The 23,844-nt window shown below is 48.1% G+C and overlaps 3 protein-coding genes and 1 pseudogene across 3 annotated transcripts; all 4 read left to right on the plus strand.

Annotated features, from left to right (window-relative positions):
• Nucleotides 1-380: 380 nt before the first annotated feature.
• etsrp (ETS1-related protein) lies at nucleotides 381-4,140 on the plus strand. The gene is made up of 7 exons (XM_030370303.1): nucleotides 381-470; nucleotides 734-812; nucleotides 1,816-1,917; nucleotides 1,997-2,197; nucleotides 2,587-2,856; nucleotides 3,204-3,322; nucleotides 3,445-4,140. Exons 1-7 carry the CDS (start codon nucleotides 420-422, stop codon nucleotides 3,712-3,714), a joined length of 1,092 nt encoding a protein of 363 aa, XP_030226163.1. The 5' UTR covers nucleotides 381-419; the 3' UTR covers nucleotides 3,715-4,140.
• A 6,570-nt stretch (nucleotides 4,141-10,710) lies between these two features.
• On the plus strand, nucleotides 10,711-16,564 carry LOC115553873 (apoptosis-associated speck-like protein containing a CARD). The gene is given in 8 exon segments (XM_030370395.1): nucleotides 10,711-10,878; nucleotides 11,415-11,631; nucleotides 13,672-13,728; nucleotides 14,055-14,258; nucleotides 14,261-14,318; nucleotides 15,174-15,410; nucleotides 15,705-15,757; nucleotides 16,129-16,564. Coding segments are annotated over 8 exon segments (1,152 nt in total). The 5' UTR covers nucleotides 10,711-10,824; the 3' UTR covers nucleotides 16,401-16,564.
• A 1,096-nt stretch (nucleotides 16,565-17,660) lies between these two features.
• Nucleotides 17,661-19,611, plus strand: LOC115553874 (ETS translocation variant 4-like). The gene is made up of 5 exons (XM_030370396.1): nucleotides 17,661-18,121; nucleotides 18,201-18,401; nucleotides 18,792-19,061; nucleotides 19,328-19,446; nucleotides 19,564-19,611. The coding sequence occupies exons 1-5, from the start codon at nucleotides 18,061-18,063 to the stop codon at nucleotides 19,609-19,611; spliced, it is 699 nt and encodes a 232-aa protein (XP_030226256.1). The 5' UTR covers nucleotides 17,661-18,060.
• A 1,761-nt stretch (nucleotides 19,612-21,372) lies between these two features.
• On the plus strand, nucleotides 21,373-22,989 carry LOC115553998 (apoptosis-associated speck-like protein containing a CARD; annotated as a pseudogene).
• Nucleotides 22,990-23,844: the final 855 nt, after the last annotated feature.

Here is a 23,844-nt window from a genome sequence, read left to right on the forward strand (position 1 = left end):
TATCAGCAATATTCTATATCCGAGATTAATTGTTAAATTCAATATATATCTATGCCTGTACATTTATATATACATTGTTTCCTAGTGATAGGCCTACATTTACGCTATATTATATAAACGTAGTTAATATAGGCCGCTTCGGAACTTCTGGCCAATGAGCAGAGGCTGTTTATGGGCCTACTCCATGACAAAGTATCGTTATTCCATTTCATCGTTATTTTCTTCGTGGCGGATCTATTACTTTGTAATGAAATGTTTTTGTTTTATGAATGAGAGTAAGGTTGGTCGTGAGTTACGCTGACGTCACGCCCTATTAACCACAGCTCCTAGGGCTGTGGTCACGACGCGGCCACGCCCCCCGGAGCTCGCGCTCTTTATAATGGAGTGACCGCTGCAAAGCTGAGAGTTGAGAAAACATCATGCATACCCAGAGAGACGAAAACACCGGGAGTAAAGACGTCAAAGTGAAGGTAAGACTCTTTTTATATGTACTTATATATGATTGCATGTAGGCCTATATAGCCCTATATTTATAGTTCTAACTCTTATCTAAGAAATAGGCTAGATTGTTGTGCTTTGAACTGTTAGTTACATTAATGAAACATTACACTTCATTATTATGTTTAAGTTAAAAAGGTAAGCCTATTATTATTATCATTATTATTTGACTATTGTGATTATTGTTATTATTTGACCATATAATAATACTAATCTAACCCTGGATAATTCCCAGATGGACTATCAGTCTGGATATTATTCAGATGAACTTAGGGTTCAGGAGGTTCCAGCCTCCTTCGACTTCATATCATACGGTGAGTTTAAAATCAGTACAATATCTATGATTACGAATCAAATTATGGGTCACAAATTCTAATTGTCTAATTGATCATATAGTTAGCTAATATTTTAAGTTATTGATTTGATATGACTTGCTTTCATGGTCAAGTTTAAACTCATTCTAATATTACTCTTTAACCATGCTGTAGTAGTTGGGACCAGCATTCATAACTGCTGTAACTACAAGGCCTTTCTACAGGGCCAGCATGCTTATCTAGGATTTGAATGATAACCTTTGACTAATATGATAATGTAGCACTAAATACTATACGAAACAAGGACCAGCATGCTGACTTAAAGAACTAGCATACTAACCTGACATTTTTTTTCGATTAATGACCAGTTGTGCATGACGACCTTAGTGATGACCAGTTTCCTCTGAGACCGAGGAAGTGAACAGGAAACAGAATCATCACATCAGTCAGAATGGGCAGACCATCAGACCTTGAAACACACTCTATGTCTGGGGGTCTGTCTGTCTCTCTGCCTCTGTCTCTATGCCTGTCTGCCTGTTTATTTGTCTGCCTGTATCTCTGTTTTTCTGTTTATCTGCCGCTGTGTGTGTGTGTGTGTGCTCTAATCCCTTCCTCCAGACTTCCTCCTCCAACAGATTTAGAGCCCCCCACCCCACACACACACTCTCTCTCTCTCTCTGCTGATTGTTACTCTGTTTTTTCCTGTCAACATTCGCGTGTTGAGTGGAAGTCTTCATTAACTCTCATCCTCCATCTTGCTTCCATGATGAACTGTCTCTCTGACTCCCACCCGGTTACCATCCTTGACAACCTGTCTCTCTCTGTCTGACCCCCAAACCGTTAACACAAATCCCTGTCTCTCTGACACCCATATGGTTACCATGACGTCCTGTCACTCTCTCCCTCGCTTTATGACCCCCAAATTGGTAACCATGACGATCTGTTTCTCTGACTCCCAGCATGTTACCATGACAACCTGTCTCTCTCTCTCTCTGTACCCCAGACGGTTACCAAGATGACCTGTCTCTCCAGTTGGACAGTAAAATGGCCCCGGCCCCCACCTACCTGCAGCCCTACAGACCATCTGACCTGTACCTCCACAAAGGTAACCCACACCCCACGCACACTACAAACTTCACACACTAAACACACTGTGTATTAAGTGTGTGTCCTACTTCCTCCAGGCAGCCTCCTCGACCTCGACACATACCCAGAATTCAACTGGGTCTCCTCGTACCCCAATGGTGAGCTGGACCCTCCGTCAGACCTCCAGGTCTCCAGCCCGGTGTTCTCTGGCCTGCTGCCTCAACACGGTGCCCCGAGCCCAGCTGCAGAGCCAAGCAACAGCCCCTTCCTGCCAGGAGCACCAGGGAACACTCTACTAAGTAGGAATGACCTTTTCATCCGCAAAGAATTACTGCAAATACATCATCTCCAACGCAGGTGTTATCAAACGCTTTGATCCTGTGAGGAAAAAGACTGTTTGACGAGGGACCCATTGACACAAAGAAAACTCAAGCACACTGTAATTGTGGATCCGGTAGTTTAAACGAAAGGATCTGTGTGTTGTCAGGCCTCCAACTGGATCACAATCCATTTTGAGTCCCGGGTCGTAGTTTAGGAATTGCTGCAATAACGTTCCCACTGGAAGTACAAATATGGGATGATAAATGAAGACGCTATATTGAATAATAGTTTAAGTATTATTCTATCAGTGATACAGCTTATTATATATTTATAGTTAAGTTTTTTCTAATAAGTGAATCAATTTCAGTTCCAGACGACAGTGAGCAGAGATACTCGCACCGAGCTGATCTTTACGACACCCAGAACCAGCCCTTCTTCTGGGCCGACTACCAGCCGCTCCAAGCCACTTCCTGTCCATTCCAAGCCCCTTCCTGTCCGCTCCAAGCAACTTCCTGTCCGCTCGATGCAGGGCCCAGGGAGCAGCACTGCCTCCGTGTGGCCAAACGCAAAAACACACAAAACACACACTTACAGGGGGCCGACCGAGACAGACATGTTGGGATGTCAGCCTACCCTGGTGAGACACACACACACACACACACATACACACACACACACACAAACACCACACACACACACACACACACAAACACCACACACACACACACACAACACACACACACACACACACACACACACACACACACACACACACACACACACACACACACACACACACACACACACACACACACACACACACACACACACACAGAGCAGTCAGGCTTATCCTCAGCAACACTAATATAAAACTTATATTTAAAAAATATATGTATATATATATTTGTCGTATATATATATTTATATATATATACATATATATGAAGGGAGGGTTTACGTTATTGATGTGGTATTGACCTCCAGGCTCGGGACCCATCCAGCTGTGGCAGTTCCTCCTGGAGCTGCTGCTGGACTCAGCGTGCCGCAGCTTCATCACTTGGACCGGCGACGGGTGGGAGTTCAAGATGTCTGACCCCTCAGAGGTATACCACAAACAAGCACGCATACAAACACATGCCATAGTGATTGCCAGGATCGTTTATCAACCAAAAGACCCAAGGTTGGGTGAGTTCCAGAGCATGACGTGTTCATTGTGTGTTGTCAGGTGGCTAAGCGATGGGGCCAGTGTAAGAACAAGCCCAAGATGAACTATGAGAAGCTGAGCCGCGGCCTGCGCTACTACTACCATAAGAACATCATCCACAAGACGGCGGGGAAGCGCTACGTCTACCGCTTCGTCTGTGACGTGCAAGGCATGCTGGGTAGAACAGCGCAGGAGGTGTTGGAAAGTTTGAACGTTGTGCCGGCGGCGTCGTGGCAACAGGAGGCGGAGTCAACATCAGAGCATAGCAACCAAACATATGGCTCACAATAGGGGGCGCTGCCGGACTGTCGTTTCTACACGAGAGACACGACCAGCAGATATATCTGCCCTGCTCCAACACGACTCCAATTAAAGTAGTGCAGAGTAAAGTTTACTTTAATACTGCAACATAAAGTCTAGTCTACTTTAAATTGCAACATAAAGTTTCCTTTAATACTTAAAAATAAAGTTGATCTTAATACGGTTACATAAGTTGACTTTAATATTGCAACATAAGTTTACTTTAATAGGCCTACTGCCACATAAAGTGTACTGTAAGTACTTGGCTAGGATGGTCAGTACAGCATCTGTATTTGTAATTTATGTTCATATGTTTTCTAGTTGCAACTATCTACCTCAATGAGTAGCCTAAACACCTTCATGTAAAGAATAATGTGTAATTTGTTGTGTAAATAAATTAATAAATAAGTAATGTTTCTTCTCTTCAAAGTTATTTCGTCATATTTTGCAATTTCCGTTCATGCAACTATAACACAAACTAAATAGTTGACCTGTATGTTGCTTTACCTCTGTCATCAGGGCTAATCCAGTGCAACATAAAGGGCTGTAGAGAATTTACTATTTGTGCATCTTTATTGCTTGCTTTAATGTGATTACCGATTGTTACGTTACGCGTAGGCTAAGTGACGCGATGCAACCAAGCAACTGGGCTACGCCCAGGGCAATGCAAAAAAACGCAAACGATTGCGTGTCATATGCCGCTTTTCCACTGCATGGTACCGACTCGACTCGACTCGACTCGACTCGACTCGACTCGACTCGACTCGACTCGACTCGACTCGACTCGACTCGACTCGTTGTTATGTGGGTTCTCTCCATTGTGTGGGTTGCGTAGGTGTTGTTTGCGTCGCGTACAAAAATACGTCACGGCCCTTTCGCGCAGCCGACCCCGCCCACGTCCAGGAGGTAGGCCTACTATTTGCGGTGGAAAACGATAGTTATGTTATTATAACTCTAGTTCTATGATTGTAGGCGTAGCCGTCTAGGCTTCGCCTTATGGGCTTGTCCCGTGCGCGCGCCTGCTCGCGCTGAAAATTCAAACTATGCACCTATCAGCGTGGGCACCGCCCACATTTCCCACGGTATCGTGTCTATATAACGCGGTGTATACCGTCGCTCACCCTCCACGCTTTTCTTTCAGCATTTGGAGGGTACAGCAGGTGGGAAACTAGACGGCTACGCCTACAATCATAGAACTAGAGTTATAATAACCTAACTATCGTTCTATTTCATGTAGGCTACGCCGTCTAGGCTTCGCCTTATGGGCTAAGGTGAAGCTGCGAGCGGAGCCCGATCAATGTACTCCTGCTGGACCCCAGTCAAAACGACCTAAGTCACCAGAGCACATTAAGACTCAAAAAGCCAAGGAAGTGTAAAACACAACAGCTTTATAAAAACTAATTCCTCCTAGATCAAGCAAGGCAATGATCAAGGGAGAAAAAAGTGAGTCTGTAAAGACTCCGGCTCTATTCCGTGCTTCATGGAACCCATGAAAAGGAAAGAAAACCAGAGCAACACGGTTTCCATTAGGTCCGCTACCACCGGGGGCGGAGCTACGGAATTCGGCTCTCCAATAATGGGACTCTCTCGGCCGTTTCTTATTTGAAGAAAACGGCGGGAGTGCTTCACTGGTAAACAAAACCACCAGACAATTGGCGAGCCAATAGAAAAACCCCCTAGCCTGTTTTTCATTTGAAAAAAGGTGGGAGAGTAAGAGACTGGTAATCAAGACCAACTCGCCAGCCGGCGAGAGGAAATCCAACCACGCCGCTTTAAAGAACATGTCTATATTCTTAAGCCGTAAAAGGGGTCCCGGACTCTAGCACAGAGTTGCCGAGTGAGCCCCTGGACATGTCTAACATGGTAAAAACGGACAAAAGGGGCCGGGGGAAGACCAAGACGCAGCCGCGCAGATGTCTTCCACCGAAACGCCCTTGAGTAGAGCCGTTGAAGCGGCCACGCTCCGTGTGGAGTGAGCTTTAACGCCCAACGGTGGCGCCAAGCCCTGCCGAGAGTAGGCTAGGCAAACACCCTCACATACCCAGCGAGGGAAAACCGCTGCTTAGAGAGAGCGCGGCCCCTGCTAGCGTCGCTATAACACACAAACAACTGTTGTGTGGAGCGGAACGCTGCCGAGCGATTCACGTACATAGCCAACGCCCGAACCGGGCACAGGAGATGCAACTCCGCCTCCGCCTCACTAGAATGAGGCGGGGGTGAAAAAGCCTTAAGCACAATATCCCTCGACCGAAATGAACTATTAATGTTCTTCGGGAGGAACGCAGGATTAGGTCTGAGCAACGCGAAGGAGTTGTCCTCGTTTAGCAACAAGCAACTCGGGCTGACAGACAGAGCGGTTAGCTCACCGGCCCGCTTGGCAGAAACCAAGGCCAACAAGAGCGCCGTCTTAAATGACAGGGCATCCAAAGGGGCCTGGGAGAGAGGCACGAAAGGATCCCTGGACAATCCGCGCAACACGGTGGGGAGATCCCAGCGTGGTGTAAGCACGCGTGTAACAGGCCTAACCCGTCTAGCCCCACGCAAGAATCTCTTGACCCGTGGATGGCTGATCACAGCCTGCATGGCCAGCCGAAACGGCTGCCGCATAGACCTTGATAGTGGAGAAGGCCAAACCTTTTTCCAATAAGTTTTGCAGAAACGAAAGCACGCTTCCCACCTCGCATTGAGATGGGACAGCGTGGTTCGTCTCACACCAATTAGAGAAGGCGCACCACTTCGCCGCATAGAGGGAAGAAGTAGAAGGCGCACGAGCACTCTGAATAGTGTTGATAACCGTCTCAGGCAAACCTTTGCCCTGCAGGATCAACCTCTCAGGAGCCAAACCAACAGCCGTCCCGAGACATCGGGCGGGTGGTGCACCGTCCCGTGGGCCTGTGAAAGCGCATTCCGGCCTGAATGGTACTGGCCAAGGCGCCGACCGCGAGAGCGCGGCAAGCTCTGGAAACCACAGAGCTGAACGGTTCTCCGGGGCCACTAATATCAGGGACAGTCTCTCCTGTCTGACCCGTTCCAGAAGAGGAAGGATCAGCTGGAGCGGGGGAAAACGCATACAAGAGAGCCCGCGGCCAAGGGGTGTGTGCCAACGCATCTACCCCCCAACGGGGGAAGATCCCGAGGGCTGAGGGAGAACCACCACCTGCAGTGCGTGTTCTCCCGGGACGCGAAGAGGTCCACCCTGCGCTGTCCCGAACCTCTGCCAGATCAGTCCTGACAATGTCGGGATGTAACCGCCACTCGTCTCGGCGGGGACCGCCTCGAGACATGAGGTCCGCCCCAAAGTTCTGGGCGCCCCGCGATATGCAGGGCTCTCAGACTGCGGAGATACTGATGAGCCCAAAGCCAGAGCTCGACCGCCTTTCGGTGGAGAGCAGGGGAGCGGACTCCCCCCCTGTCTGTTGATGTACGCCGCCGCCGACACGCTGTCTGTCCTGATCAGAACGTGGCGTGCCGCGCACCAAGTGAAAGAAATGCAACAGCACTTTCCTCAAAGCGTCGAGCTCCAACACATTTAGTGTGCTGTAGGGGGCGTGCGCCACTCGTCCTCCGACCGATGTGAGAGGCACGTTCCTCCCAACCCGTCAACAAGGCGTCCGTTGAAGACCACTACGTAGGACGCCACCCTGCCCAGTGGAACACCCTTGAGAAGGGCGGAGGGTCCTTTCCAATATTCCAGGTCCTGGCGACACCGAACGGGGGGACGAGGAGCACCTGAGCTTGTGTCGCCTGGGGTCCAACCGTTGGCGAGCAAACCACCGCTGGAGTCTGCGCATAAAAAGCAGACCCAGGGGGACCACGGGGTGGGCAGCTGCCATCAGCCCCAACAGGCGCATGTGGACAAGTGCGGTCACGTTTCTGCGAACGTGAAAACGGGAGACGCGCCGACAGGATGGCGTCTCGCGAGGAGGCGAAAGCATTGCAGTCATGGTGGGCCTGAGTCTAGGCAAAGCCCCAAGTAGACTGTCTGCCGCTGGGGAGCGGGGAGCTCTTCTCCAGTTGATGGCAAAAACCCAGGAGAGAGATGGTTTATCACCAAACATGGTGTCCCTTTCTCGCGGTCTCTTCTGAGTTGCTCAGAATAAGCAGATCGTCTAGGTAGAAGAGAATCTCTTTCCCTGAAGTCTGAGCGGTTCCAACGCCGTCTCCACACACTTCGAGAAGGTGCGCGGAGCCCAGGGAATAGCCGAACGGCAGACACTGGTACTCGTACGCCATCCCCATAAAGGCAAAGCGGAGTAGAAACTTCCTGTGCGCCTGCCGAACAGGGACGTGGAAGTAAGCATCCTTGAGATCCAGGGATGTGAACCAATCGTCCTCTCTCACACACCGGAACAATGCTCCGACCGTGAGCATTCTGAACTTCCTCGTGGCAACGAATCTGTTGAACACGCGAAGATCCAGAATAGGTCTCATTTCCCCTGACTTCTTGGAAACAAGGAAGTAGCGGGAATAAAAACCTAGGTGAGACTCGTGGGGGGGAACGACAGTGATGGCCCCCTTTACCAAGAGACGTGCCACCTCTGCTTGCCAGAGCCATGCTCGCAGCCGGGGTCCCGTAGCGTGGTGCTCCACCTAACCCCATAAAGGGTGGGGGACGACGCTTGAACTGTATGGGATGGCCCCCATCTCAACGTGGTGTCCAACCACGATGGCAGAACGCACCGCTCTTGCCAACACGCATAGCGGTTGGAGAGAGGGCGAGCCGACAGCTGAGGAAGACCGTCCAGGAATAACCCGTATTCCTCTGCCCCTACCGCCTTCACACTGCGTGTGAACCAAGGGGGGCTTCCCACGAAAGGGAGGAGGCTCAGCGAGCGTAGGAGACGTACCACGACTAGCAGTTGTAAAAACAACGAGCTGTCTAGACGTCGCGCTCGTGCCCGCTGAACAGGGAGCGAGCCGTCCGGCCGCAGCACCTGTGCGCATGCGCTGTCCGCAGGCTGTAGCCACAGCGCGCGGACCCATCTCCTCACCTACAATGTGGGGAACCAGGAGACCGTGCAACGAGTCTCTGATCCGTCCACGAGGCTCCAAGGGACGCCGCTTCTTAGAAGCAGGTGAACCAGAGGCCATGTGAACACGCCGTCCGACCGCCACCCTACAGCCACCGGGCTGAGAGGGGGAAAGAGGCAACATGGAGGAGCGCACCACAAGCGTAGGACGCAGGTGGCCTGGGAATATCGCTCTTTCAGGTACATGTACTGCCGTTCGGTCCCGAACGGTCTTTACTCTTTTTCTTTAATAGGGAAAGAAAAAGTCAGGAGCAAGCGTCCGGAACTTCCCGGTCCGTGGCGCTGCTGCTCTCCCCGTGCGCGGCGGCTGCGGCTGCTGCACCGGGGCTGGAGTCGGAGGCGGCCCCATGGAACGCTGGGACCGGCCTAGACCCCGCTTCCTCTCAGCCTGCTGGCGGGAGGAGCCCATGAGAATCGTCCCGAACCGGGAACGATTCTCACGGACTGACTGCTGGTGCGCGAGCACCTCGGAGAACCTGGGACCAAATAGGCCATCCGGCGCTAGTGGACCCTGGACGAGGCTGGCCCGCTCTCGTTCCGGCACCGCAGTGTGGGAGAGCCATATGACCATTTGAATCATGGTAGCCCACGCCATATGCTGGCCGGCCGAAACGGCTATCGGCTGGCATAACTGGAGGATGGCGCTGGAAAAGCGGGAAACCGCCAGCCATCTCGCGGCTTCCTCCGGGCCGTAGGCCTCCCTGTCAGCCGACAAGGAGGACCATGGCAGAGGAGAGCAGGGCGATGTTGTTGACCGCCGCCGCGGATTGAGAGGCACAAACGAACACCCTGTCCGTTAGGCCGACAATCTGCTTCTGGAGGCGGTCGGGGGGCAGCGGCTTTTCGTTAAGGAGCCATCCGGCGCCCGGACAGAGAAGCGCTGCCAGGGGAGGCTCCAGAAGAGGGATCCCCCTCGCCTGAGTATCGGCCCACCCCTCCACGTTGGTGAAATCCGTGTAGGAGCCTTCAGGGTCGAAGGGTCCTCACCGGCAGCAATAAACAAGTGCTGCAAAGGCGGGAACAAGGGGCACTGGGTAACCCGCCGGGAAAAAGATGGGGTGCGAAAGCACTCGCCCTGCATATCGTCAGATACGGGGGCGAGAGGCGGGGCCGGCATGGGAATCCCTTTGATGGCCGCCGCCTCACCCATGATCTCCCGGAAGAGATCGGTCATCCGGCGCGGACCCTCGTGTTGTATGACGGTGGCGGTTGTAACCCGAGAGCGGGAAAAACCGGACGCCGAGTCGCCGAAGACGTCGTCCAGGGAGGCGTCGATGATGCCATCGTCGACGTCAGGTCCGAATAGGTCGATGGCGTCAGCCATTTCCACTGCAGGGGAAAAGAAGAGATGCCTGGAGAGGATCCCCTCTTCAGGCAGCTCCCGGCAGGCGACACAGGAGACGGGGGCCGCCATAGCAGCCGCGGCGTGGTCGGCGCCGAGGCACCAAAAGCACGCCAAGTGCCCGTCACCCGGTGCCAGGGAGGCGGGACAGGAGGCGCATAGGAGTCCTGAAAAGGACCTAGCTCTAGGAGCGCTCTCAGGTGGCCCTGAAAAGGGCCGTTTGTCCGCGGCCTCGCCCGAGCCGCTGCCACCGGCTTGGGAGATCCGTGTTGAAGTTCTCATCTTCTTAATAGTAGTTCTCAATTTCTCGCTGATAAGCACAAGTGCTGAAAGAAAAGGGAGGATGAGCGACGGTATACACCGCCCCCAACCCGTCAACAATATAGACACGATACCGTGGGAAATGTGGGCGGTGCCCACGCTGATAGGTGCATAGTTTGAATTTTCAGCGCGCGCGAGCGCGCGCACGGGACAAGCCCATAAGGCGAAGCCTAGACGGCGTAGCCTACATGAAATAGAATGACCCGTGCTGCTGCCGTGTCGAGTCGTGTCGAGTCGTGTCGAGTCGAGTCGAGCTACATGTGCGGTGGAAAAGCGTCAATAGTGTAGTTTACTTCCGTTATCTGTCTCTTCCTAGTGTACGTTTTCGGCGTTGGGTTACAGACAACATTGTATTAATGAATAATATATAAGTATATTGAACTAATATATAACTAAGTGGTGTAAGCTATGGGTTCAACGATAAGACAAGTTCTGCAACACACTCTGGAGGATCTGTCTAATGCCGCTTTTCCACTGCATGGTACCAGCTCGACACGACTCGACTCAGCTCGCCTTTTTTGCGTTTCCACCGCGAAAACATGGTATCTGGTACCTGAAGTGGCTGCTTTTTCTAGTACCGCCTCGCTCTAGGTTCCAAGCGGCTGAGCCGATGCTAAAAGGTGACGTCGGCAGACGGCCGGCCACTGATTGGCCAGAGAGTGTGACGAAGTCACGAGAGCGACATGGCAACCATGCTGGTAACAGCCATAGCAGCGCCGCAGCCAACATATTCCACTTCTTCAACATGCCAGCTAATAATACGAACACGAATACCATCGCATCGATGTTCTCCATTGTTGTTATGTGGGTTCTGTCCATGTGTGGGTTACGTAGGTGTTGTTTGCGTCGCATACAAAATACGTCACGGCCCTTTCGCGCAGCCGACCCCGCCCACGTCCCGGAGGTACTATTTGCGGTGGAAAAGGACCCGCGCTGCTACCGTGTCGAGTCGTGTCGTGTCGAGTCGAGCTACATGTGCGGTGGAAAAGCGGCATAAGGATAAACTGAAGAAGTTTCGCGCCAGTCTGTTGGACCGCGAGCGGAAGGGAGAGCCTCGGGTCAGGCGCAGAGCACTGGAGGACAAGGACGAAGTCGTTATCGCTGATGTTCTCGTCTCAACCTTCACCGAAGCTAAAGCCGGGAGTGTAGTGGTGGAAACGCTGCGGGTCATCGAGTGCAACCACATCGCAGTGCGACTTGAGGCCGAACTGGAGGGTAAGTTGATTAAAGGTTGGGTAGGTGATTTGCGAAACGCCAGCAGATTTTGAAAATACACAACTCAAATGGTCCTACCCCCTCTCCTTCAACGCTGACTCTGACTCCACCCATTCCAAGTACCTGGACGCGCAATCATGCACGAGCGCGAACAGAGATGCGCGAGAGCGAGCCAGGCTAGAGTAGGTTTTCGTTTAACAACATGGCACTACATTCAGCTGTAAGTTGCACCCAGTACCGCGGGAAGTAGGAGTGCTGGGGTGCTGCAACACCCCCTGTCCGAGGCCCTGTCTTATCACAGAAAACGATCATTTCTAAAAACTCCGGCCAAAGTGGAGATTTCTGAAAACGCCGGTTATGTGTTGTCGTGTCAACGGGGAGAAACGGGATTTTAGGTTCTGAAGCGTCACATTATGCACCAGGAAATGCTTAACGTCATGTGAGCGCCCGCTGTACCGTATTGGTCCGAATATAAACACAAACCCCATTGTAAGACGACCTATATTTGGAAAAAAGATTTGAAGACCAGATCCGTTTTTTATGAATAAATAAATTGTATTCATTGAAATAATATACGAAAATAAAAAGGCATCGAATAAAACACTGCATTGCCACTAAACAGTAGTGCAAATAGGCCGTACTGATGTGTACACCAAAGACTATTCCTGACACTCCTCTGCCCCGCTGTGTTCGCTCTGGCTGTGGTCGCTCCGAACTGTTTCGGCCCGTGGCAAAGCGAGTCATCCTCGCTGCTGTCCAAGGCATTTTGAGACGCAGCATTTATTTAATGCTCATATGACCTAGTGCTGAAAAAAGGTTATATGAAAAAGTGTGAGGGTAGCGGTGCGCCAAACTTGTTCTGTGAGCAGCTGGATGTGAACGATCGATTTTCAACTGTCCGCGCATGCACTGGTGTAATTGAGCTGCGCTGCTATACATCTTTTTTTATCAATGTAACGAGTTGCGAGTCTAGTGCAGGCTGAGTTTTTTTTTTTCCCAGCACCCCCTGCTGAGAATACGTTCTCGCTGCAATGGTTGGACCAGATGTTATAAACATTAAACGGTCACATAAATCATTACTATTTTTAGAAAATGTATGTTTGTTTCATATAATTGTATTGGAAGTCCTGGTTTTCACTAGGGTTGCCGCGGTGTGGACATTTTCACACCGAGTAATACACTCGTCTCCACACCGGTATTACCGAGTATAAACGGTATACACTTTGAAACTAGGTCAACCGCCACACAAGCATCGGTTTTTAGACCCTTCTCGTCCTTCAGTTGCCGCCAACGTTCGAAAGCAGCGCCTAGGATTATTCTTGATTTCAGTTTTTCTCTTTCAGCGTTTTTATTATCAATTACTCTCTGAAAAAGAGTTTTCCTTCTCTTTGCTGGTGTGGTGGTGGTGGTGGGGATGGTGGCGTCTTGTCTGCCATGGAAATTGTCTTCTACTGCTAGGTCCAAATGTGGATTAACTAGTTCCAGTAGCTACCGCAGGATAACAACAAACACTGCTCGAAGGGGTCGCGCGCGGGGCGCGGGGGAGGGGGAGTGCAGTACGACCGTTTGATTGACGTACTTACTGTCCAATGCAACTCGGTGGCAATGGAAATGATTGGCTGAAGTTTTTCGAGCCCTGCCCGTTCCACAGATGATTGACTTGTTTAATTTTCATGTCAGTACTTCTAACTCAATGGCTGTAAGCGGGTTATGATAAGGATTTCAAGTAATTTTGCAAAAATGGCCAAAAAAGCAAATCACCTATACAACCTTTAATGGAGATGATAGTTAGGATATTAGGATTAAGAGGAGATCATCACTGTTAGACCAGAGTGCCATACACGCTCTCGATTTGGGTTTGATCACGAATCCTCATGGAAAGGGCGAATCACCTCCAATGAAAATCCTTTCACTTTAGTTATGGGTCATCAAACCATTTTGTACATCGGAATCCAGTGAGTTGCCCTACGACAGTTCTGTGTTCAGAATGTGAAGACCTAATATATACATGCCATTTATTTATTTTTTCTGCTTGCGCAGATTTGAATCCGCCGGGGAGTCGACCTTGCGCCAACAGTATGATCCCGCCGTCCAAATGTTAGTTTCTCTCTGTTTCTCTCTGTTTCTGTTTCTGTTTCTGTTTCTCTCTCTCTCTCTCTCTCTCTCTCTCTCTCTCTCTCTCTCTCTCTCTCTCTCCTTCTTCTCTCTCTCTCTCTCTCTCTCTCTCTCTCTCTCTCTCCTCTCTCTCTCTCTCCTCTCTCTCTCTCTCTCTCTCTCTCTCTCTCTCTCTCTCTCTCTCTCTCTCTCTCTCTCTCTCTCTCTCTCTCTCTCTCTCTCTCTCTCTCTCTCTCCCTATTTATAATTGCTATATAATTATTTGTTACAAATAATCGAGCATGAGAGTCTGAATGTTGTCATTCTAGCTAGACCTGTAGAGCACTTTGTGGACAAACACCGGAGCGCCCTGATTCAGAGAATCCGGAGGTTGGCACCTATACTGGATAGACTGCTGGACCGCAAGGTGCTGAGTCAGGAGGAGTATGACGCCATCATGGCCAAAGGCACCCCGCAGGACCAGGCCCGACAACTGTACAGCGGGGCCCTGACGTCCAGCGGAACCACAGGAAAGGCGTCTTCCTAAGCGTGCTGGAGGAATTAGAGGTTCATCTTCTCCAGGACCTGAGGAGAACTTGAGCCACATGTTGTGTTACATATAACGCCAAACATAAGCGGCCTGGTGCTAATGACAACAATAATGGAGGGTGCTGATTGTTTTGGGTCTTCTTTTTACACAATCTTAACTAAATGTTTGGTTGTTTAATTTTGTCACAAATAAATAAATACCTACAATGTTTCTCTAGGCCTATCCATTTAAATGAAATAGGAATCAGGCTGTTTTTAACGTATAACGTGTAAGTGACGCGAGGCGTGCGCACTCACAGAAATATTTAACCCTAACTTTTAAGATTTATGTAATTTAATTAATAATAATAAGTTCCATTTGATTTTTTAAATATTTTGAACATAAACCTACCTAATAAACTTTACATGATCCATATGCATCAGTGTAATAAAGCCTATTCATTTGAAATGCATATTCCTCAGGTTTATGTATTCAGTATTAATATAATTTATTGAATTGAAATGCATATTATTCAGGTTATACATTTAGAATACATTAAGTATATTTGTTTGAATTACATAGTAATTAGGTTACCTATTCAAGATGAATAAAGGGCTGCAGAGAATTTACTATTTGTGCATCTTTATTGCTTGCTTTAATGTGATTACCGATTGTTACGTTACGCGTAAGTGACGCGATGCAACCAAGCAACTGGGCTACGCCCAGGGCAATGCAAAAGAACGTAAACGATTGCGTGTCAGTGTAGTTTACTTCCGTTATCGGTCTCTTCCTAGGGTACGTTTGCGGCCTTGGGTTACAGACAACATTGTATTAATGAATAATATAAGTATATTGAACTAATATATAACTAAGTGGTGTAAGCTATGGCTTCAACGATAAGACAAGTTCTGCAACACAGTCTGGAGGATCTGTCTAAGGATGAACTGAAGAAGTTTTGCGCCAGTCTGTTGGACCGTGAGCGGGGGAGAGCCTCGGGTCAGCGCAGAGCACTGGAGGACAAGGACGAAGTCGGTATTGCTGATGTTCTCGTCTCAACCTTCACTGACGCTAAAGCCGGGAGTGTAATGGTGGAAACGCTGCGGGACATCGAGTGTAACCACATCGCAGTGAAACTTGAGGCCAAACTGAAGAGTAAGTAGACTAATGGAGATGATAGTTAGGATATTAGGATTAAGAGGAGATCATCACTGTTAGACCAGAGTGCCATTACACGCTTTCGATTTGGGTTTGATCACGAATCCTCATGGAAAGGGCGAATCACCTCCAATGAAAATCCTTTCACTTTAGTTATGGGTCATCAAACCATTTTGTACATCGGAATCCAGTGAGTTGTCCTACGACAGTTCTGTGTTCAGAATGTGAAGACACGATCAATACATACATATATTATATATACATGCCATTTATGTATTTATTTCTACTGGCGCAGAGTTGAATCTGCCGGGAGTCGACCTAGTGCCAATAGTACCCCAGCGTCAACAGGTTAGTCTCTCTCTCTCTCTCTCTCTCTCTCTCTCTCTCTCTCTCTCTCTCTCTCTCTCTCTCTCTCTCTCTCTCTCTCTCTCTCTCTCTCTCTCTCTCTCTCTCTCTCTCTCTCTCCTCTCTCTCTCTCTCTCTCTCTCTCTCTCTCTCTCTCTCTCTCTCTCTCTCTCTCTCTCTCTCTCTCTCTCTCTCTCTCTCTCTCTCTCTCTCTCTCTCTCTCTGTCTCTCTCTCTCTCTCTCTCTCTCTCTCTCTCTCTCTCTCTCTCTCTCGTTTTATCCCCTTGCACTCTATCAATTTCCCTATTTATAATTGCTATATAATTATTTGTTACAAATAATCGAGCATGAGAGTCTGAATGTTGTCATTCTAGCTAGACCGGGTGAGCACTTTGTGGACAAACACCGGAGCGCCCTGATTCAGAGGATCCGGAGGATCGCACCAATACTGGATAAACTGCTGGACCGCAAGGTGCTGAGTCAAGAGGAGTATGACGCCATCATGGCCAAAGGCACCCCGCAGGACCAGGCCCGACTACTGTACAGCGGGGCCCTGACGGCCAGCGGAACCACAGGAAAAGACATCTTCCTCAGCGTGCTGGAAGAATCAGAGGTTCATCTTCTCGAGGACCTGAGGAGATCTTGAGCCATGTTGTATTACATATTACGCCAAACATAAGCGGCCTGGTGCTAATGACAACAATAATGGAGGGTGCTGATTGTTTTGGGTCTTATTTTTACACAATCTTAACTAAATGTTTTGTTGTTTAATTTTGTCACAAATAAATAGCCTACTATGCCTACAATGTTTCTCTATCAATTTAAATGAAATAGGAATCAGGCTGTTTTTAACGTATAACGCGTAAGTGACGCGAGGCGACCGAGCAACTGCGTCAGCATTTGAGTGGTATGGAATCCTATGACAGGGCAATGCACAGTAAAAAGAAACAACGATTGGGTGTCATTAGCCGCGTTTACATGGCACATCTGATCCGCATAGATTTCTATGCGGCATAGATTTCTATGCGGCATAGATCTGTTCCTAAAATGTGTTCCGAATGTACTGTATAGGCCTACATGGCAGTAACAAAAGTGTCCGTTCTGTCTCTCGCGCACACCTGACACATCTCTGGACCGGCGGCGACATAATGGATGTCTTATCACTATCGGGGATTTTAAATTTGATTTAATGAAAGCACAGCAGGAGAGAGCTTTCATATCATACGGTGAGTTTAAAATCAGTACAATATCTTTGATTACGAATCAAATTATGGGTCACAAATTCTAATTGTCTAATTGATCATATAGTTAGCTAATATTTTAAGTTATTGATTTGATATGACTTGCTTTCATGGTCAAGTTTAAACTCATTCTAATATTACTCTTTAACCATGCTGTAGTAGTTGGGACCAGCATTCATAACTGCTGTAACTACAAGGCCTTTCTACAGGGCCAGCATGCTTATCTAGGATTTGAATGATAACCTTTGACTAATATATAATGTAGCACTAAATACTATACGAAACAAGGACAGCATGCTGACTTAAAGAACTAGCATACTAACCTGACATTTTTTTTCGATTAATGACCAGTTGTGCATGACGACCTTAGTGATGACCAGTTTCCTCTGAGACCGAGGAAGTGAACAGGAAACAGAATCATCACATCAGTCAGAATGGGCAGACCATCAGACCTTGAAACACACTCTATGTCTGGGGGTCTGTCTGTCTCTCTGCCTCTGTCTCTATGCCTGTCTGCCTGTTTATTTGTCTGCCTGTACCTCTGTTTTTCTGTTTATCTGCCGCTGTGTGTGTGTGTGTGTGCTCTAATCCCTTCCTCCAGACTTCCTCCTCCAACAGATTTAGAGCCCCACCCCACACCACACCACACACACACACACACACACACACACACACACACACACACACACACTCTCTCTCTCTGCTGATTGTTACTCTGTTTTTTCCTGTCAACATTCGAGTGTTGAGTGGAAGTCTTCACACTCTCATCCTCCATCTTGCTTCCATGATGAACTGTCTCTCTGACTCCCACCCGGTTACCATCCTTGACAACCTGTCTCTCTCTGTCTGACCCCCAAACCGTTAACACAAATCCCTGTCTCTCTGACACCCATATGGTTACCATAACGTCCTGTCACTCTCTCCCTCGCTTTATGACCCCCAAATTGGTAACCATGACGATCTGTTTCTCTGACTCCCAGCATGTTACCATGACAACCTGTCTCTCTCTCTCTCTGTCCCCCAGACGGTTACCAAGATGACCTGTCTCTCCAGTTGGACAGTAAAATGGCCCCGGCCCCCACCTACCTGCAGCCCTACAGACCATCTGACCTGTACCTCCACAAAGGTAACCAACACCCCACGCACACTACAAACTTCACACACTAAACACACTGTGTATTAAGTGTGTGTCCTACTTCCTCCAGGCAGCCTCCTCGACCTCGACACATACCCAGAATTCAACTGGGTCTCCTCGTACCCCAATGGTGAGCTGGACCCTCCGTCAGACCTCCAGGTCTCCAGCCCGGCGTTCTCTGGCCTGCTGCCTCAACACGGTGCCCCGAGCCCAGCTGCAGAGCCAAGCAACAGCCCCTTCCTGCCAGGAGCACCAGGGAACACTCTACTAAGTAGGAATGACCTTTTCATCCGCAAAGAATTACTGCAAATACATCATCTCCAACGCAGGTGTTATCAAACGCTTTGATCCTGTGAGGAAAAAGACTGTTTGACCGAGGGACCCATTGACACAAAGAAAACTCAAGCACACTGTAATTGTGGATCCGGTAGTTTAAACGAAAGGATCTGTGTGTTGTCAGGCCTCCAACTGGATCACAATCCATTTTGAGTCCCGGGTCGTAGTTTAGGAATTGCTGCAATAACGTTCCCACTGGAAGTACAAATATGAGATGATAAATGAAGACGCTATATTGAATAATAGTTTAAGTATTATTCTATCAGTGATACAGCTTATTATATATTTATAGTTAAGTTTTTTCTAATAAGTGAATCAATTTCAGTTCCAGACGACAGTGAGCAGAGATACTCGCACCGAGCTGATCTTTACGACACCCAGAACCAGCCCTTCTTCTGGGCCGACTACCAGCCGCTCCAAGCCACTTCCTGTCCATTCCAAGCCCCTTCCTGTCCGCTCCAAGCAACTTCTTGTCCGCTCGATGCAGGGCCCAGGGAGCAGCACTGCCTCCGTGTGGCCAAACGCAAAAACACACAAAACACACACTTACAGGGGGCCGACCGAGACAGACATGTTGGGATGTCAGCCTACCCTGGTGAGACACACACACACACACACACACACACACACACACACACCACACACACACACACACACACACACACACACACACACCACACACACACACACCACACACGCACAGAGCAGTCAGGCTTATCCTCAGCAACACTAATATAAAACTTATATTTAAAAAATATATTATATATATATATATATATTTGTCGTATATATATATTTGTATATATATATACATATATATGAAGGGAGGGTTTACGTTATTGATGTGGTATTGACCTCCAGGCTCGGGACCCATCCAGCTGTGGCAGTTCCTCCTGGAGCTGCTGCTGGACTCAGCGTGCCGCAGCTTCATCACTTGGACCTGCGACGGGTGGGAGTTCAAGATGTCTGACCCCTCAGAGGTATACCAAACAAACGCATACAAACACATGCCATAGTGATTGCCAGGATGGTTTATCAACCAACAGACCCAAGGTTGGTGAGTTCCAGAGCATGACGTGTTCATTGTGTGTTGTCAGGTGGCTAAGCGATGGGGCCAGTGTAAGAACAAGCCCAAGATGAACTAGAACTGCAAGCAGTTATGCAGGGGTCCAAGAAGTGTGCATTTCGCCGGCACAACGCGACAAGAAATGTGCGTTTCGCCGGCACGACGCGAAGCCTGTGTTCAAAACGCTACCCTGAACATGTGGATACAAAGGATTTGACTGTGGTAGGAGTAGCGAGAAGTCAGTGTAGCGTTTTCGTGGCGAAATTTTGTAGAAGATATACAATTTCCTCGTTTATTGCGCCCCTAATGGCGAAATTTTCCGAAATTTTTATCGAACGACATTAAGGTTAGCACCATCATGTTTGTAAAATGTGGACTCGATCCGATGTCTAATTTTGGATTTCTTTGGATTTTTGATATTCCACGTCTAATTTAGCTCATAAACCAATATTCAAAATCCTACCGTTTCGTTATCGAAGGACGGATCAAAAAAGTTTTTTTTTTTTTTTGAAGATGTCGTGTGCAAAGTTTTGTCGATTGGTCAAGAAATGTGGGAGGAGTAGGGAAAAAACAGTTTTGCGGTTTTCGCGATTTTGCGAAAAAAATTGTAGACGCAAATGGGCGTGGCCTATGCCAAAAGATGCAGCAGACTCCAGTGAATATGTGTGTACAAGGTTTTGAATGTGGGAGGTTCGGTGTGGGAGTTATAGCCCCAAACGCGTCTTTCCTTTATAGCGCCACCTAGTGGCCGGCGTGTCTGGATTTGGTCGTCTGCTTAGAACTCAGGGACCTGGACCTAGTCATGCAATTGGCGTGTCGGCACCATTTACGGCTTGGGCTGTGGACCCACTTCTAGGGGGAATAATAATAAAAAGAATCCTTACAAAAACAATAGGGATCCAACCTGTTGGCTTGGACCCCTAACTATGAGAAGCTGAGCCGCGGCCTGCGCTACTACTACCATAAGAACATCATCCACAAGACGGCGGGGAAGCGCTACGTCTACCGCTTCGTCTGTGACGTGCAAGGCATGCTGGGTAGAACAGGAGGTTCTACCCACAGGAGGTGTTGGAAAGTTTGAACGTTGTGCCGGCGGCGTCGTGGCAACAGGAGGCGAGTCAACATCAGAGCATAGCAACCAAACCTATGGCTCACAATAGGGCGCTGCCGGACTGTCGTTTCTACACGAGAGACACGACGCAGATATATCTGCCCTGCTCCAACACGACTCCAATTAAAGTAGTGCAGAGTAAAGTTTACTTTAATACTGCAACATAAAGTCTAGTCTACTTTAAATTGCAACATAAAGTTTCCTTTAATACTTAAAAATAAAGTTGATCTTAATACGGTTACATAAGTTGACTTTAATATTGCAACATAAAGTTTACTTTAATAGGCCTACTGCCACATAAAGTGTACTGTAAGTACTTGGCTAGGATGGTCAGTACAGCATCTGTATTTGTAATTTATGTTCATATGTTTTCTAGTTGCAACTATCTACCTCAATGAGTAGCCTAAACACCTTCATGTAAAGAATAATGTGTAATTTGTTGTGTAAATAAATTAATAAATAAGTAATGTTTCTTCTCTTCAAAGTTATTTCGTCATATTTTGCAATTTCCCTTCATGCAACTATAATACAAACTAAATAGTTGACCTGTGTGTTGCTTTACCTCTGTCATGAGGGCTAATCCAGTGCAACATAAAGGGCTGTAGAGAATGTACTATTTGTGCATCTTTATTGCTTGCTTTAATCTGATTACCGATTGTTACGTTCCGCGTAAGTGACGCGATGCAACCAAGCAACTGGGCTACGCCCAGGGCAATGCAAAAAAAACGCAAACGATTGCGTGTAGTGTAGTTTACTTCCGTTATCTGTCTCTTCCTAGTGTACGTTTGCGGCGTTGGGTTACAGACAACATTGTATTAATGAATAATATATAAGTATATTGAACTAATATATAACTAAGTGGTGTAAGCTATGGCTTCAACGATAAGACAAGTTCTGCAACACAGTCTGGAGGATCTGTCTAAGGATGAACTGAAGAAGTTTCGCGCAAGGCTGTTGGACCGTGAGCGGGAGGGAGAGCCTCGGGTAAGGCGCAGAGCACTGGAGGACAAGGATGAAGTCGTTATCGCTGATGTTCTCGTCTCAACATTCACTGACGCTAAAGCCGGGAGTGTAATGGTGGAAACGCTGCAGGCCATCGAGTGTAACCACATCGCAGCGCGACTTGAGGCCGAACTGGAGAGTAAGTTGACTAATGGAGATTATAGTTAGGATATTAGGATTAAGAGATCATCACTGTCAGACCAGAGTGCCATACACGCTCTCGATTTGGGTTTGATCACGAATCCTCATGGAAAGGGCGAATCACCTCCAATAAAATCCTTTCACTTTAGTTATGGGTCATCAAACCATTTTGTACATCGGAATCCAGTGAGATGCCCTACGACAGTTCTGTGTTCAGAATGTGAAGACACGATCAATACATACATATATACATGCCATTTATTTATTTTTTCTGCTGGCGCAGAGTTGATTCCGCCGGGGAGTCGACCTAGCGCCGCCAACAGTATGATCCCGTCCAAAGGTTAGTTTCTCTCTCTCTCTCTCTCTCTCTCTCTCTCTCTCTCTCTCTCTCTCTCTCTCTCTTCTCTCTCTCTCTCTCTCCTCTCTCTCTATCTCTCTCTCTCTCTCTCTCGTCTCTCTCTCTTCTCTCTCTCTCTCTCTCTCTCTCTCTCTCTCTCTCTCTCTCTCTCTCTCTCTCTCTCTCTCTCTCTCTCTCTCTCTCTCTCTCTCTCTCTCTCCGCTCTCTCTCTCTCTCCTCTCTCTCTCTCTCTCTCTCTCTCTCTCTCTCTCTCTCTCTCTCTCTCTCTCTCTCTCTCTCTCTCTTCTCTCTCTCTCTCTCTCTCGCGTTTTATCCCCTAGCACTCTATCAATTTCCCTATTTATAATTGCTATATAATTATTTGTTACAAAGAATCGAGCATGAGAGTCTGAATGTTGTCATTCTAGCTAGACCGGGTGAGCACTTTGTGGACAAACACCGGAGCGCCCTGATTCAGAGGATCCGGAGGATCGCACCAATACTGGATAAACTGCTGGACAGCAAGGTGCTGAGTCAGAGGAGTATGACGCCATCATGGCCAAAGGCACCCCGCAGGACCAGGCCCGACTACTGTACAGCGGGGCCCTGACGGCCAGCGGAACCACAGGAAAGGACATCTTCCTCAGCGTGCTGGAGGAATCAGAGGTTCATCTTCTCGAGGACCTGAGGATCTTGAGCCATGTTGTATTAGCCTACATATACGCCAAACATAAGCGGCCTAGTGCTAATGACAACAATAATGGAGGGTGCTGATTGTTTTGGGTCTTATTTTTTACACAATCTTAACTAAATGTTTTGTTGTTTACTTTTGTCACAAATAAATAAATAGCCTACTATGCCTACAATGTTTCTCTATCAATTTAAATGAAATAGGAATCAGGCTGTTTTTAACGTATAACGCGTAAGTGACGCGAGGCGACCGAGCAACTGCGTCAGCATTTGAGTGGTATGGAATCCTATGACAGGGCAATGCACAGTAAAAAGAAACAACGATTGGGTGTCATAGTGTTGTTTACTTCCGATATCTGGCTCTTCCTGTCTAGTTTGTGGCGTTGGGTTTTCAGACAACGTTTATTATTAGAATAGCTTATATAAATATATTGAACTTATATAGTTCAGTATAATATAAATAATATATAGTAGGTGTAAGCTGGCTTCAACGATAAGACAAGTTCTGCAACACAGTCTGGAGGATCTGACTAAGGATGAACTGAAGAAGTTTCGCGCCAGTCTGTTGGACCGTGAGCGGGAGGGAGAGCCTCGGGTCAGGCGCAGAGCACTGGAGGACGAGGACGAAGTCGGTATCGCTGATGTTCTCGTCTCAACCTTCACTGACGCTAAAGCCGGGAGTGTACGGTGGAAACGCTGCGGGACATCGCGTGTAACCACATCGCAGCGCGCTTGAGGCCAAACTGGAGAGTAAGTATGGAGATGATAGTTAAGATATTAGGATTAAGAGAGATCATCACTGTTAGACCAGAGTGCCATACACGCTCTCGATTTGGGTTTGATCACGAATCCTCATTGAAAGTGAATTCTCAGACATTGCGAATCACTTCCAATGAAATTTCTTTCACTTTAGCTATGGGTCATCATCATCAAACCATTTTGTGCATCAGAAACCTGTGAGCTGGCCAACGTCTAAAGGTTAGTTCTCTCTCTCTCGCTCTCTCGCTCTCTCTCTCTCTCTCTCTCTCTCT

Source organism: Gadus morhua, chromosome 11 (assembly GCF_902167405.1).
Source record: "Gadus morhua chromosome 11, gadMor3.0, whole genome shotgun sequence".
Classification (NCBI taxonomy): domain Eukaryota; kingdom Metazoa; phylum Chordata; class Actinopteri; order Gadiformes; family Gadidae; genus Gadus; species Gadus morhua.

What these genes read in the sequence shown, in the direction of transcription:
- etsrp (XM_030370303.1), top strand. Translation starts at nt 420, where the DNA reads ATGCATACCCAGAGAGACGAAAACACCGGGAGTAAAGACGTCAAAGTG. An exon ending in GTAAAGACGTCAAAGTGAAG is followed by an intron (nt 471 to 733) that starts GTAAGACTCTTT and finishes GATAATTCCCAG; the next exon opens with ATGGACTATCAGTCTGGATA. An exon ending in ACCAGGGAACACTCTACTAA is followed by an intron (nt 2,198 to 2,586) that starts GTAGGAATGACC and finishes AATCAATTTCAG; the next exon opens with TTCCAGACGACAGTGAGCAG.
- LOC115553874 (XM_030370396.1), top strand. Translation starts at nt 18,061, where the DNA reads ATGGCCCCGGCCCCCACCTACCTGCAGCCCTACAGACCATCTGACCTG. An exon ending in ACCAGGGAACACTCTACTAA is followed by an intron (nt 18,402 to 18,791) that starts GTAGGAATGACC and finishes AATCAATTTCAG; the next exon opens with TTCCAGACGACAGTGAGCAG. An exon ending in AGATGTCTGACCCCTCAGAG is followed by an intron (nt 19,447 to 19,563) that starts GTATACCAAACA and finishes GTGTGTTGTCAG; the next exon opens with GTGGCTAAGCGATGGGGCCA.